This window comes from Simochromis diagramma, unplaced genomic scaffold (genome assembly GCF_900408965.1).
Source record: "Simochromis diagramma unplaced genomic scaffold, fSimDia1.1 OVJJ01000361.1, whole genome shotgun sequence".
NCBI lineage: Eukaryota > Metazoa > Chordata > Actinopteri > Cichliformes > Cichlidae > Simochromis > Simochromis diagramma.
The window spans coordinates 3,309,785-3,322,834 of NW_024386860.1; the positions used below are offsets into that span (position 1 = coordinate 3,309,785).

The 13,050-nt window shown below is 40.3% G+C and overlaps 1 protein-coding gene across 2 annotated transcripts in view; it reads left to right on the forward strand.

Moving 5' to 3' along the window:
* Positions 1-13,050, forward strand: part of adam22 (ADAM metallopeptidase domain 22) — a 68,628-nt gene that overhangs the window by 23,618 nt on the left and 31,960 nt on the right. For both annotated transcript variants that reach the window (XM_040029720.1, XM_040029721.1), the window contains exons 5-6: positions 4,129-4,211; positions 8,865-8,928. In XM_040029720.1, the coding sequence (XP_039885654.1) occupies positions 4,129-4,211; positions 8,865-8,928 (147 nt within the window). The remainder of the gene's footprint in view (positions 1-4,128; positions 4,212-8,864; positions 8,929-13,050) is intronic.

Genomic DNA, 13,050 nt, shown 5'->3' on the forward strand with positions numbered 1-13,050 from the left:
AAGGCAGTCTGTAAATTAATTAATCTTGGAGCTGAATATCCACAACTGCAGCCCATCTGCACTCTTCTAATGTCATCGTTTCCCTTTTAGTAGCAAAGAACAAGAGTCTCTTTTTGATTATTAATGCTTCTGTTCATGGAGGTTAATATGAGACAAGCCCTGGTTGTTACTCTGCTCACTGTGGAGGGCAAAATGTCAGCCGATGTAACGCAGCTGCTGCTCTGATAGATCTAGGTCAGAATCCTCCAGTGCTCATGTAGCCCATACGTAATAGAAGTAATACAAACTCCTGAAACTGGAAGCATTCAGGCTTTCTGTCCACGGTTTGCCTTCAGTGCAAGGAATGAATGACAGGCTCCTTATCCTCGTTCTGCACAAAACACATCACAGAGAGCAGATTCTATTGGGTTTTATATGGGATGTTAAACATGGCACCTGTGACACGATGATGGTAACAGCCAGATGTGGCCCAAACATCACAACACACATCTGTCGGTGGAAATCAGCCAATTCCGGTCGATGGACGGTCGATCTGTGTGCCTATAGTCCACATTAAGAGATGTGGGTCTGCAAAGCTCTATGTAGCATCCATTATTGCACTCATAGTCTCAACATTAACAGACATCATCTTTAGTTTATCACAACACTGTCATCGTGGTTAAGTCGGGTACCATCAAGCAGCCATAAGACACTATAAATCAGTTTCTCGTCCTGAAAGCAGAGGAGGTCAATTTTAGCTCATCCAACCAAAGGACTGATGAGATTATGCCATGGTCACATCTTTGGAAATGCTGTGATATCTTTGCACATCCATCTCCTGCTTTGTGAGCATCAGCAATGTTTTTTCTCAACTGTAAGCTGATTTCTTTTGTTTTTTGCCTTGATGCTTTCTCACGTGACGTTTTTATACTGTGTGCAAATTGAAGATAACGTACTTGGTTTTACAAGCTTTGAGCGCTACAAAGTTAAAGCATATCATTGCACAGCAGTGGTTTGTTCTATGGCTCAATAAAAAGATACATTTTTAAGTTGGATAATAATACTGACCATGGTAAAAAAAAAAAAAAAAAAAACTTAAATATTGTGTGCAAATAGAATTAATTTGCGCTTTCTAAAGTAAACTACTAGTTTTGTTTAAAAAAAGTATATGGGGAAAATTTTGATGAAAAAATTAATTTTTCCTTGTTAAAATACTTTCATTACCTTTTAATTAATCTAAATGGTGATTTCTATGAACAAAAAAAATAGAAAAGCCCCAACAAAAGCTTTTTTAAAATACTATGTCTATAAGAAAAGCTTTGAAGCAACAACTTTAAAGTCTAATTTTTGACTTGATCCTCACATTTAGGCTTGTTTGCATTTAATCCAAAACTGTGCGATCAGTAGAAAACATACCAGTTTGATTAAGGATCCTTTTCTTGAGTGCACACTGTATCCCTGCATATTTGTTATGATTGGAAAGTTTGGGTTCTGCACTACAGCTGCAAACTTTGGTTTTGTGGTTTTGAGGAAATACTGCATGCACAGAAATGAACTCGATTACCTAATGAGGAGTAAAGTACAGCAAAGTGTGTCTAATGTCCTTATTTCCTTGCATTATGTGATCACAGTGGTCAAAGTTTCACTGACATTCAGAGGGCAGAGCGTCCTACTTGTTTACGAGTGTCTAACCTCGACCTTTTTGTTGTGCATTGTGTTGTCCAGATAAGATGATTAATTATCCTCACATGTGTCTTAAGAGATCACAGATCTCACAAATTTAGCAACACAAGCTGAGGATGTACCCACAGTGCTGATGTTGGGTGTTTCTTCCTTTGATGAGAAGTGGAGCAGAAGGTTCAGGGCGACGGAAAGGAGAGACGCTGGGATAGTGGAGCACAGCGCCACTTATAAATAGCCCTCTCTGTCTCTTCGCTTCACGCTCGCTCTCTGTCTCTTTACTCAACCTCTTTCTCTTGTGGCTCTATTTAGGTTTATCTAGCAAACCTTTCATATGCTCTGACTCTCTGCTAATGTAAAAAAAAAATCCCATCTCTTATTACAGCGGTGGCAGCCTGCTGCTAACTTGCTTGAATCTTATTTTTCTATTCTGGATTTCCTGGATAGGGCATTATGAAAATAGCGAGAGGCAGAGTTAGTATCGCGAAAAGGAAACCGATAGCTGAATGTGATTTAACTGGAAGTTGCAAATAAGTGGTTAAAAGGCAGGAACACAGAAAGAAATCAGTCTCAGCCTGATGGGTGCAGTTTCACTTTGATAATTCAAAGATGATTGTTTATCCAGATGACTTCCTCACACTCACACACGCACTCGTCTGTATTACCACACATTTCTAAAGTCTTCAGTTTGAGTCCTGTAAAGTGTAAACTGCATGAATGCCTGATTCATTCAAATGAAAAAGACATTTTAGTGATGTTGTAAGCCTGATTCTTGTCCTTACCCACCACTCTAATTCATTGGCTAAATGCTTTGAATGCACTACAGTTTGATTTAAATGCATTTGCTTTATTTCTCTACTGTATCTAATAAATATATTAAAATGATTGCCTTTAGATAAAATGGATGTGCCTTGTTTAAAGGAAGTGTTGATACTGTGCTGAACAACATTTTCCTTACAAGGTTTTAGTTCAGAGAGTTTTAGCTCCATCTTTGGAAATGCAAATTGTTTGTAGTAACGTCTTTGTTAATTTGGATTTCATTTTTTTTTGTTTAATTTGGTCCAAGTTAACATGAAAATGTGTACCATCCACCCATTTTCTTAACCACTTGGCAAGTTTAGAGTCACAAAGGTCACTCCGTCTAAAGGTGGGGTACACCGTGTACAGGTTGCCAGTGTATCACAGGGGTACCACACAGAGACAGACAACCATTCCCACTCCTGGAGTTATGACGTGTTTATGCTTACTGCTTGGCCCCTGTCATGTGGTGGCACATGCGAGTTTGATGTCACATCCTCTGCCACGCTTCACCTTATCTGTGGTTCTTTGGCCGATCACCAGTTAATCTTAACATGCATGTCGTTATACTGTTGGATGGTGCAGGAGTACCTGGAGAGAACCCATGCAGGCACAGATAGAACATAAAGGCTCCAACCAGCAGGTGGGTTTTGAACCCAGGACCTTCTTGATGTGAGGCAACGATATGCTGTATAAAAATGATAGATCTCTGTCAAAGAAAAAAGGAAAAACTCTTTGCTGGAACAGTTGGGTTTAATTGACTCCTCACAGGAGAGGGCAGAGGCAGATGAAACCCTGATTTGCTTGAGGACTGCTTTAATGTCCCTGTGTCCAAAGTCAGGCAGATAAAAGAGCATTTGAAAATTTGTCTTGCACGCGCCGCACTCTGAACTCAATCCCGTCCGACACCTCACTGAACTCTGCTGTAGGATAATAAATCACACAGATTTCCACATGCATGTGTAGTTCAACAGTGTGCACATGCATGCATCCTAACAGAAGCTTGTGCATCAGGATGGGGTCTACCCAGAAAGCTGGAGAGTGGAAGTGGATCTAGAGGTGCATTGCTGTGCACATGCAGAAATTGATCCTCTGATAAAAGCTGCATTTCCTCAGGGAGAACTGCTTCCTGCTTAATGGCTGTTAGGTAGCAAGAAATGGACCAGGAAGAGATGGCCTGCCTGCAGAGCACTTAGGTACTTAGACATCATGCACATCTATAGACGATAAATGTGTGCAGAGAGACACGTAGATCAAGAGTGAAGACAGAGAGACGGAGATGGTAAAAATCTGACTTCCTGCTGCAGAGAAGTTCGGATAGAGGAGTGAAGTCGCTGAGGCGTTAGCGCGCAGATGGTCGGATGTGAACGTGCAAAGCTCAAAGTGCAAATTGTCAAACAAACACGCGAACAGTATATTCACAAATCTTCAACAGATCTTACTTGCACTTGCATGTATTAGCAAATGAATTCTATGTAATGGATTGCTTTGGACTCATTTCCTGAGTAACCCTTGTGGTGTCCTCGGATCAAAAATGGTCCCTAGGTCAACGGCAAACAAGCATATGGGAATCCCGAGGACACCACAAATTAAATATGGTAGTGAAGAGGGGAATATTTCACTACATCATGTGTGTGAGCTTCATCTGTGTGTATTTGTGTTTCCACACAGGGCGGAGAGCACTGCTACTATCAAGGAAAGGTCAGAAACATCCCTCACTCCTTTGTGGCTCTCTCAACCTGTCACGGGCTGCAGTAAGTACAAATAATACAGATGCGACTTTTTATATGCATGTGTGTGTTTCAGCCTCTAAGTCCTGCTCCCATTTTTTCATTAGGTTAATGTAATTAGTTTTAGCCAGGCGTCGCTGCCTGTCTGCATTTTAGGTTTCATAGGTTATCACTCTGGCAGACGGACAGACAGACAGACATCTTCTCTTCTTCTCTTCTTCCTTTCCTGTTCTCTTTTCTTTTTTTCCCCTTCTCCTCTAGCCTCCACTAACGTTGGTATTTTTAGCTTTTTCTGCTTGAGGCGAGACGGGTCAGAAACAAGGCCTGCTGTGAGGGATGCATGCACGCTTTATGCTTTCTAAGTCAATGTATGTAGTCTCCTGTGTATATATGTGTGTATATATATATATACGCATGAAAAGAGGCGAGACGCTCTCCATCCCGCATGTGAGAAATTCACTGTTTGTTGGTGGATTTCATTGTTTGCACAGAAAGCCGCCGTGAATAACAAAGCATCAAACGTGCCTAAAATGAGAACCGTGTTTCCACAAAAAGTTACAATGCCATGTGACATTTAAATAAAAAGAGAATGCTAATGATTTGAAGCCTATATTTAATTAAAAATATACAAATACAACTTACACAGAGGAGACCAGCTGTTGTATTTTCATGTAGGACTTCAGCTCCTCAAAGGTTTGAGGTCTGCTTTGTTTGCTTTTCATTTCATGATGCACCAAATTTTTAAGACTTATTTCTTTGTTTGCTTTATCGTGTCATGGAAAATAAACGCTGCTATGAAAAATATGTCACCCGGAGGGCTGCATCTTATCATCTTATCTTTAAAGAAATAAATAATCACTATGGTATTCATTCAGCACTATCGCTTTTTATCCTTGATCTATGACCTAATTCTATTATAACGTCCTTATTGTCATCATGCTTGCTTGCACTGTACGTGTCTTTTGTTTTTATGTAATTTCATAAAAACCACAAATAAAGTCTAGTCTTAGCAAATGCTTGTCATAAACGTATATACACTTACCGGCCCGCTTCATTGGGTACACCTGCAAAACATCTAATGAACCAATCACGTGGCAGCAACTCGTTTAGACATGTAACTCAAGATGAGCTGCTGAAGTTCAAACCGACCATTCAAACCCAAATGGAGAAGAAAAGCAACTTTAAATGATAAAAGTGACTTTAAATTCTGCATGTTTTAAGCTTCAACACTTGATATTTTGTACTTTTTAAATTACATAAAAATTTAAAATGAGATGGAAAAATAATTTCTTGAAAAGAGGCCAAATTTTCTCCAAACATTTTTAATCAAATGTCAGACTGTCAACACCATAAACTGCTGTATATTTTGAACTTGTTGCCCGATGTTTTTTGGATTAACCGTCATCAGTTCTTGTAGTCATGTAAAGAAAACCACATAATAGGAGCTCCTGGTCTGAATTAACCTTCTGCCCATTCAGTGTACATTGTTTAATCTAATTATCAATTTCAGCTGTTTCAGAGACCATGATTATTTACTTCTGATCCATTACGCAGTCTCAAAGCTTTCTCCCACCGAGTATATCTTGTTTCAACATAATACCAAGCCAAATAGACAGAGTAATCAGTTTAGACATGTCTTTCCAACTAATTAGGGGAAGCAGGAAGAAGCAGACTAATATCTGCTGAACAAGCTAAACTAAAGTCCAAGCCTTAACTTTTTTTATTCTTAAAGTTTTTTTGTGTGCTTCATGAGAGTTTTGCATGAATTTGGGGAAAGTTGTCAGCACAGCAAATTATAAAATGCTGGATGCAAAATAATGAAAAGAAAGCAACTACCAAATAATTTATAGTATAGTTACCTGCGGTGAAATCTCATATTTAGAACGCAAGAGGTTGTAACGGGATAGAATCACTGAACTTTGAAATTCCTAATGAGGAAAGAAAGAAACACTAAAATGTTGTGTGTGTGTGTGTGTGTGTGTGTGTGCATGCGTGCGTGCGTGCGTGTGTGTGTTTGTGAGAGAGAGAGAGAGTAAGAGAAAGAGAGCGAGGGAGTCAAGGGCTTCCTGCTGTGGAGTGTGTCAGAGCGTTAGCCATTAGAGGGAGAGCATTCTCCTATGCTGAGTCAGGTGTTTACCATAATATACATCCTGCCCCCGCCCCCCAACTCACACACACACACACACACACACACACACACACACACACACACACACACACACACACACACACACACACACACACACACACACACACAGAGGCAAATTTTGTTCTCTTTCTAAACATTTAGCTTGGATTCTTTGCTTTGATGCAGCACAAAAGTGAGCTAAAAGAATCCATCCATTTGTTTCTTAATCATTTATCAAACTTAGCCGTAATTTAAAGCCTTATCTTTAAATGAAAAGATTACATTTGCGCGCTGAGCTGACTAAAACTAAAAGCTAAGCTAAACTTTCTATACAGTCCAGCGATAGTTCTTATTTGGTGTGTCAGTAAAAGTAAAGCTGCATCCCAAACTAAGCAGCAACGACATGTAAAGTCAGGTAAAGCCATAATAACTGAGGGGATTGTGTAGGTGTGGTTTGTGCACAGATGCATGACATCACCTTTCTTCCAAATCCCACTCACTCACACCAGCACTGAACAGATTTAAGCATAAAATACACACATTTAAATTCTTTCAATTTGTCCGGCCAGGAAACCTGAAAAACACAGAGAGGGTAGAGTCGGAGGAGGTAGATAGATTGTGTATTTCCTGCAGTGTTTACCCTCCTGACTTCACAGTCTGACCCGACCAATCTCCTAAAAGCTTCAGATAAACTTAATTAACGGATGATGTGTTCATGCGCACATGAATGTGGGCAGGCGGCCAAAGACCTTCAGCCATGGTTAAAATGCTGCATAGCTCTGTGCTGTTCTCTCGCAACCTTATATGTGATGACAGCATGGATTTTGTTTTTATTCTAACAGCTGAGCCATTGATGGACTAATTAGACTAAACTAATCCTATATTATTATTATTCACCCACATTAACTTCTTGCAACTATGTTTCAGCTTTATAGTGTACATAGTATTTATTAGTCATACTTTTTACTCTTCTTTAACTAAACCTAATTTTTATTTTTTACTTCCCTGTTTTTTTTTTTTTTAAATCACAGTTTTGTATATATAATTTCTTTGCAGTATAAGGCCCTCACTATGCGTATGTTTATTTATTGTGGTCTGTACTATTTTTATTCTTTATTATTTACACACATATATATTACGTATATATATATATATATATATATATATATATATATAGAGAGAGAGAGAGAGAGAGAGAGAGAGAGAGAGAGAGAGAGAGAGAGAGAGAGAGAGACGTAATACAGATATATTTAATGTTGTTCTGTAATAACCTAGTAATAGTGTTACGACCCGTCTAGGGCCAGGCCATAACATGAGCGAGGCACTCGCTTCCCCCCCAAGACCCAAGCAGTCACACGAAACAAATCCGTTAGATATGAGGTGATTTATTTACAATGTGAATAAAGAGAACCAAAACGGGAGTGTCAACACTTCAGGGTGAGCCAAGGCCAAAACAATAAACAAAACAAACCTACACAAATCCCACACCCCTGACCTTTACCAAAACAAAGCCAAAAATAAAGACAGAGTCTAACCTCCTTAACTAACTCAAAACAGGAGAAAACGGGGGATCAAAAGAAACGGCAGCTCACCCCTACCCACTCCACTTCCACAACTTTCAAGCGTATACTGCAGCCAGCGGCTACCACAGGACTACTGCTGGGTGATGAGGAGAAACGCGAGGACCTCTCCCGCTGTAGCACTCCAGCCTCCTTTTAATGGGCGGGTCCTCCAGCTGGATCCACTCACGCCGGGGCAGTATGTCCACGCACCAATCGGAACAGGGCCCTGGCACAGCTAAATTAACATAGAAAAAACACAACACCTGCACAAACAAACACATGGACATACAAGTTCGTAACAAATAGTAAGACATATTATCCACCAGCAGTAATGTTTATTAAGTAGTTATCTCTTTACGTCCATTCTGAGGATCTATACCCCAAATATATAGCCTTCTTACTTGGTGAATTTCACATTTAAAAATGTCTTGAATGGCACAGTGCATCTCTCTTTACTAGTCTTTATTAAATATGCCAGTGGTTGCACATTTTTCCAGCAGACAGGGAGGTTATAACACTATAGATAGGTTTCTGTGCGGGTGTAATAAAAAAATCTTCCATGGATTACGCTTCCATTGTAATCTCCACATCACTGTCCATTACACCTCCTTCTTCCCTCCGTTACTTTTCTCACAGTCATATAACATAGCGTCCCATCTGTAAATATCCATAGAAGTCTTGCTTTTCTAATAAGCATTTCAAAACTTCAAACTTCAAAACTTTTTTTCATTACGTCAAACATAACTGTTGTTCCCTTAGCTGTCCAGTCCTTAAACTTGTTATCTAATTTATTTGCAGAAAAATGAGAGTCATATGCACATTAAGGACTGTAAGGTCTCCCTCTGGTTTATGTTCTTTTATAACAGTTTTCCATATGAAGTGACTAATCTGTCCGGAGGACTTGATTTATTCCATTTGATGCTGAAAAAAACAGCAGAAACTTGTACTGATATGTGCTCTCGCCTCTCCCCCTCTTTCCCTTTTCAGTGGGATGTTTTTTGACGGCAATCACACCTACATGATTGAACCTGGAGGACACGGCAGCAGCAATGTAAGTACTGCAGATGGCTCTTCTCAACAGGGATTATCAATTTGTCCTTCCTCCATGTTTTTGCATCCAGCTGCTTCTACGTCGTGTTGAGCTGTCTGAGGTCAAACAATTTGTTGCAGTAGTGCTGTGTTGTGTCCAATGTCCACCCACAGCCCTGCAAGTTCCTCGTCACTGATGGTACCCAAAATCTTTCATATGTTTTCCTTTGAAATTATTGTGAAATGGGTGCTCTTGAAAAGGCCTGGATAGGCTGTTTTTGTGGTGCTGATTTGGTAAAAAATTTGCACATCTGCTGCAGATGATTTGTTAGAATAGGAGAACAGGAGGTTCAGACAAACCAGAATCAGTTACAGATCACAAACCGGTCACTGCAGCTGAACCCTGAGTTCAGCCCACAGGTTTCAAGACAGAGAGATTCACGGGATTACAAAGCAGCAGAAAGCAGAAAAGCCCACAGACAATTAGATAATAACAATTAGAGGCATTACGGCCAGAACGAAAGGACAGATCCGAGATTTCCAGACAAGCCTTAGGCATGAGAGTGAAAGAACAAGCTGCTGATACTCCGTGTGTGTGTGAAGGGCTTACTTTCTATCTAATTAAAACCTCCAGAAGAAGCGTGTGTCTGGCTTTAATCAGTCAGGGGCGAAAGAAGACCAGATAAGAGATGTCAGAGACCTAGGTGTGTGTGTGCGTGTGTGTGTGTGTGTGTCCTTGGGTAGTTGCAACCTAGCCCACGGAGCTACTTAAGATTCATTCCCATATGAGAGTTTTTGTGCCGGCAGGTAGGAGAGAAAATCTGGTAGATGGACAGACAAACAGAAGATTAGGAGGTGGAATAGTGTGAAAAACCAAAATGTAATTAGGGCGCATGTCATTGTATTTTCTGCAGAGAAACTGCAGTATAAGAGGATCTAATCCAGTTTTAAAGGCAGTTGCTATTTCACAGTTAAACAGTAATGAAAAGGAGAGGAAACATGAAGTTAATTAAGCAATAAAGTGTCTTTAGTGTGAGGATGGAGGAAATAAAGTAGAACACCGAGAGGGAATGAACGACAACAGTGCTCGAGGCCGCTGTGTTTATTCAGGGCCTGTTACGACTCTTCGTTGCTCACTCTTTAGCTGCTTCTGTCCTCTCCAGCGTTTTCTGGAGACACTGAATTATTGAAGCAATGAGAGAGAGAAGATTCAGAAAATAGGCAATCCAATTTGACAAAGTAGATAAACTCAGAAGGGTGCTGCAGCACTCTCCTTGCAGAGATACAGGGTGTGTAAGTATATCATGACAAACATTTGGCTGAAATGTTGCGTTTCTATAAAGTCTTTAAAAGCCACAGCTAAAGCAACATCTTATAGAGTCACTCCAGAAAGCCGAAAGACAGCAGTCACAGTGTTACTTCAGAAGATAACGTGTTCAGTATTTTGGCACTAACTAAAAAAGACCAGAGGCAGAGCTGAAGATGCTAAGATTTTTATTGAGAGTGACCAGAATGGACAACATTAGAAATGACCTCAGATTGAGCAGTTTGGACACAAAGTTAAAGAGACAACGCTGCGATAGTTTGGACATGTGCAGAGGAGAGACAGTGGATAAATGCAGCTCCCAGGCAGGAGGAAAAGAGAAAGACCTCAGAGAAGATTGATGGATGTAGTGAAGAAGGCCATGGAGGGAGTTGGAGTGACAGAGAAGGATGATGGGACAGGGTGGGATGGATGCCACTAGCCCAACTTGGCATTACTCTTTGGTTAATCTGAAAACGGCTGAGTAATTTAATGTTTAACATGTGATTACCCAACTTTGTTTATGTTATACTAAAGCACATTTTCTATATTATTGTGATGATGCTTTTTTACACTGGTGCAAAGTACAGTTATTAACAATCAGTGGCACAGTGGTTAGCACTGACACCAAGCTGCAAATTAATTAATAAATGTTGATTCTAAGCTGGCAGGAGGTGTGAATGTGATCGTGTCTCTGCGTGCTAGCCTGGAGACAGACTCATGACTTGTGCCTGAATTCGATGCGCAGTTAAGTAAAAGGATGGATGGATTTATGTGGTACTTCATTAAATGTGTCAGCAGATGATGCGGATTTTACAGGCGAGAAATAACTTTTTTATAAATCAGATGTAAAGTCTGATTGTAGATAAAATTTATAACATTGGTTAAAACTGGCTTCACTTTGGTCTTCTACAGCATGAAGATCCAAAAGATCAAAGGTTTGAGACCCAAGAGGAGATGCAGTAGACCAGCCTCAGCTATTGCGCTCCCAATCTAGCTGAGGGGCACTGAAAGCCCCTCAGCTAGTGAAAGTTTTGACAGGAGGTTCTGGTTTACAATAATTTCTACTGAGAGCTCTGGTAGATTTTCTTAGTGTACAGGCTGTGATCAGCTGACCTGCTGCTCTGTTTGGATGTAAACAACCAAATTCAACCAGATATCAGCAGATGTTTCATGAGTTGTCCTGCTCAGTCAATGGATCTAAGCATCATCAACTAAAATTCATATGAATCTCTGCTACACTTGACATAACCTTACTTTGACTGTGAAACTGCAGATTATTTTCATGCAATCTTTAAATAACACATAACTAGCTCAGTTTGTTTTGCAGCAGGTTTCACAATATTAAAAAAAACACATAATGTCACGTGTACAGACCCAATATCTGATTTAAAAACATGAGGACTTACATGGAAACTTTAAATCTGCACTATATCAGATTCCACTGAGCAGTCTGAGCAAAAACTCCCCCAAAATGCAAAAGTAACAAGCCTGTTTTGAAAATTTAAGGAGTATAAAATACAGATATTTGTTTAAAAATATAGGGAGTAGAAGTAAAAAGTAAAAAAAAACTACTCAAGTATAGTACAGATACCTGAAAATTGTAGATACCAGTACTTTGTAGTGTAACAAAGTATTTGTACTTTGTTACTTCTCACCTCTACCGATCTGTGGCCTTTTAAAAATATCACATAAATCAAGTGTATACAGAGTAGTGTGCAGAGTGAACAGAGTAACACATTTTTGACAGTTGTGGTAGTATTGGTTTTGGCTTGATGTTTTTGGAACGCTGGCTGCATGACAATGCCGGGGACGGCGCTGCCCTCGAGCCCGGCGGTGCCTGTCAGTTTGTTGTTACTGAGCTCTGGATGTCTGCTCCCCTCGGGCAATGCTCCATCGTTTCTCTCCCCGTGGATTCCTTCTTTCTCTGTTTCACTCTCATTATGTCTGTCTATTTGTCTGCTCGGTCTACAAGTCTGCCTCAGACACACAGATGTCTTCTTCAAAACCCTAGATGCCCTCCATGTCCGGTGTGAGATTTAGTGGCTCTTTTACGAGGAGGCTGTCTGCACTGTCATGCACTTGTTACATTAGACAGCATTCACATATAATCCCTTATTGAACAGCATTGGATGCAAATTTTTTACCCACCTGCAACCAATTGTAGCTTTCCTAAATGTAAAAGAACACAAACAAGAAAACAGGGTTGAAGTGGGGCTGTGAGAGTCAGCGTGGCTCCTGTCGGCCATATGGCAAATCCATCTGCCCTTCTTTCACCAAGGCAGAAAAAGTTATGCAGGACATGAGGTAAACGTGTCCTGAACAAGCTGCTCTTGTCACTTTATGTGGCTGAGCCGGAGTTAAAGTGTCTTGTCGTGTTATGTAATTGGTCTCATATATAAGCTGAAAAGCTAGATCTTCAAGATTAAAGCTCACAAGCGAAGAACGAGCTGTTCCAGCGCAGCACGCAGTTGATAAATCTTGCACTTATTGACTGTTAGTGTCGGCATGAGTGTGTGTGCATGTGTGTGTTTATGTGTGTTCATGTAGGGAAGTTGTGAGGAGGATGTGTGATTGACTCGCATAGACAGAAAACACCATATGTTTAGTCCTCCTGTTTGTGTTGTTGTTTTCTTTTTGGACACTATGGCAGCTCCACCTGCACCTCGGGGCCACTGTGGCTACACCCAGAAAGCATAATGCTGTGTGTGTTTTTTGTTCAATGGTGCAGTGACCATGAGTTCAGGCTTTAGGACATTTCAACTATAAAGCCTAAGCAAAGGCATGACGTGTTTTAAGTGTATGTTACGGTTCAAAAAACTGTTGAAGTCCATAAAATGT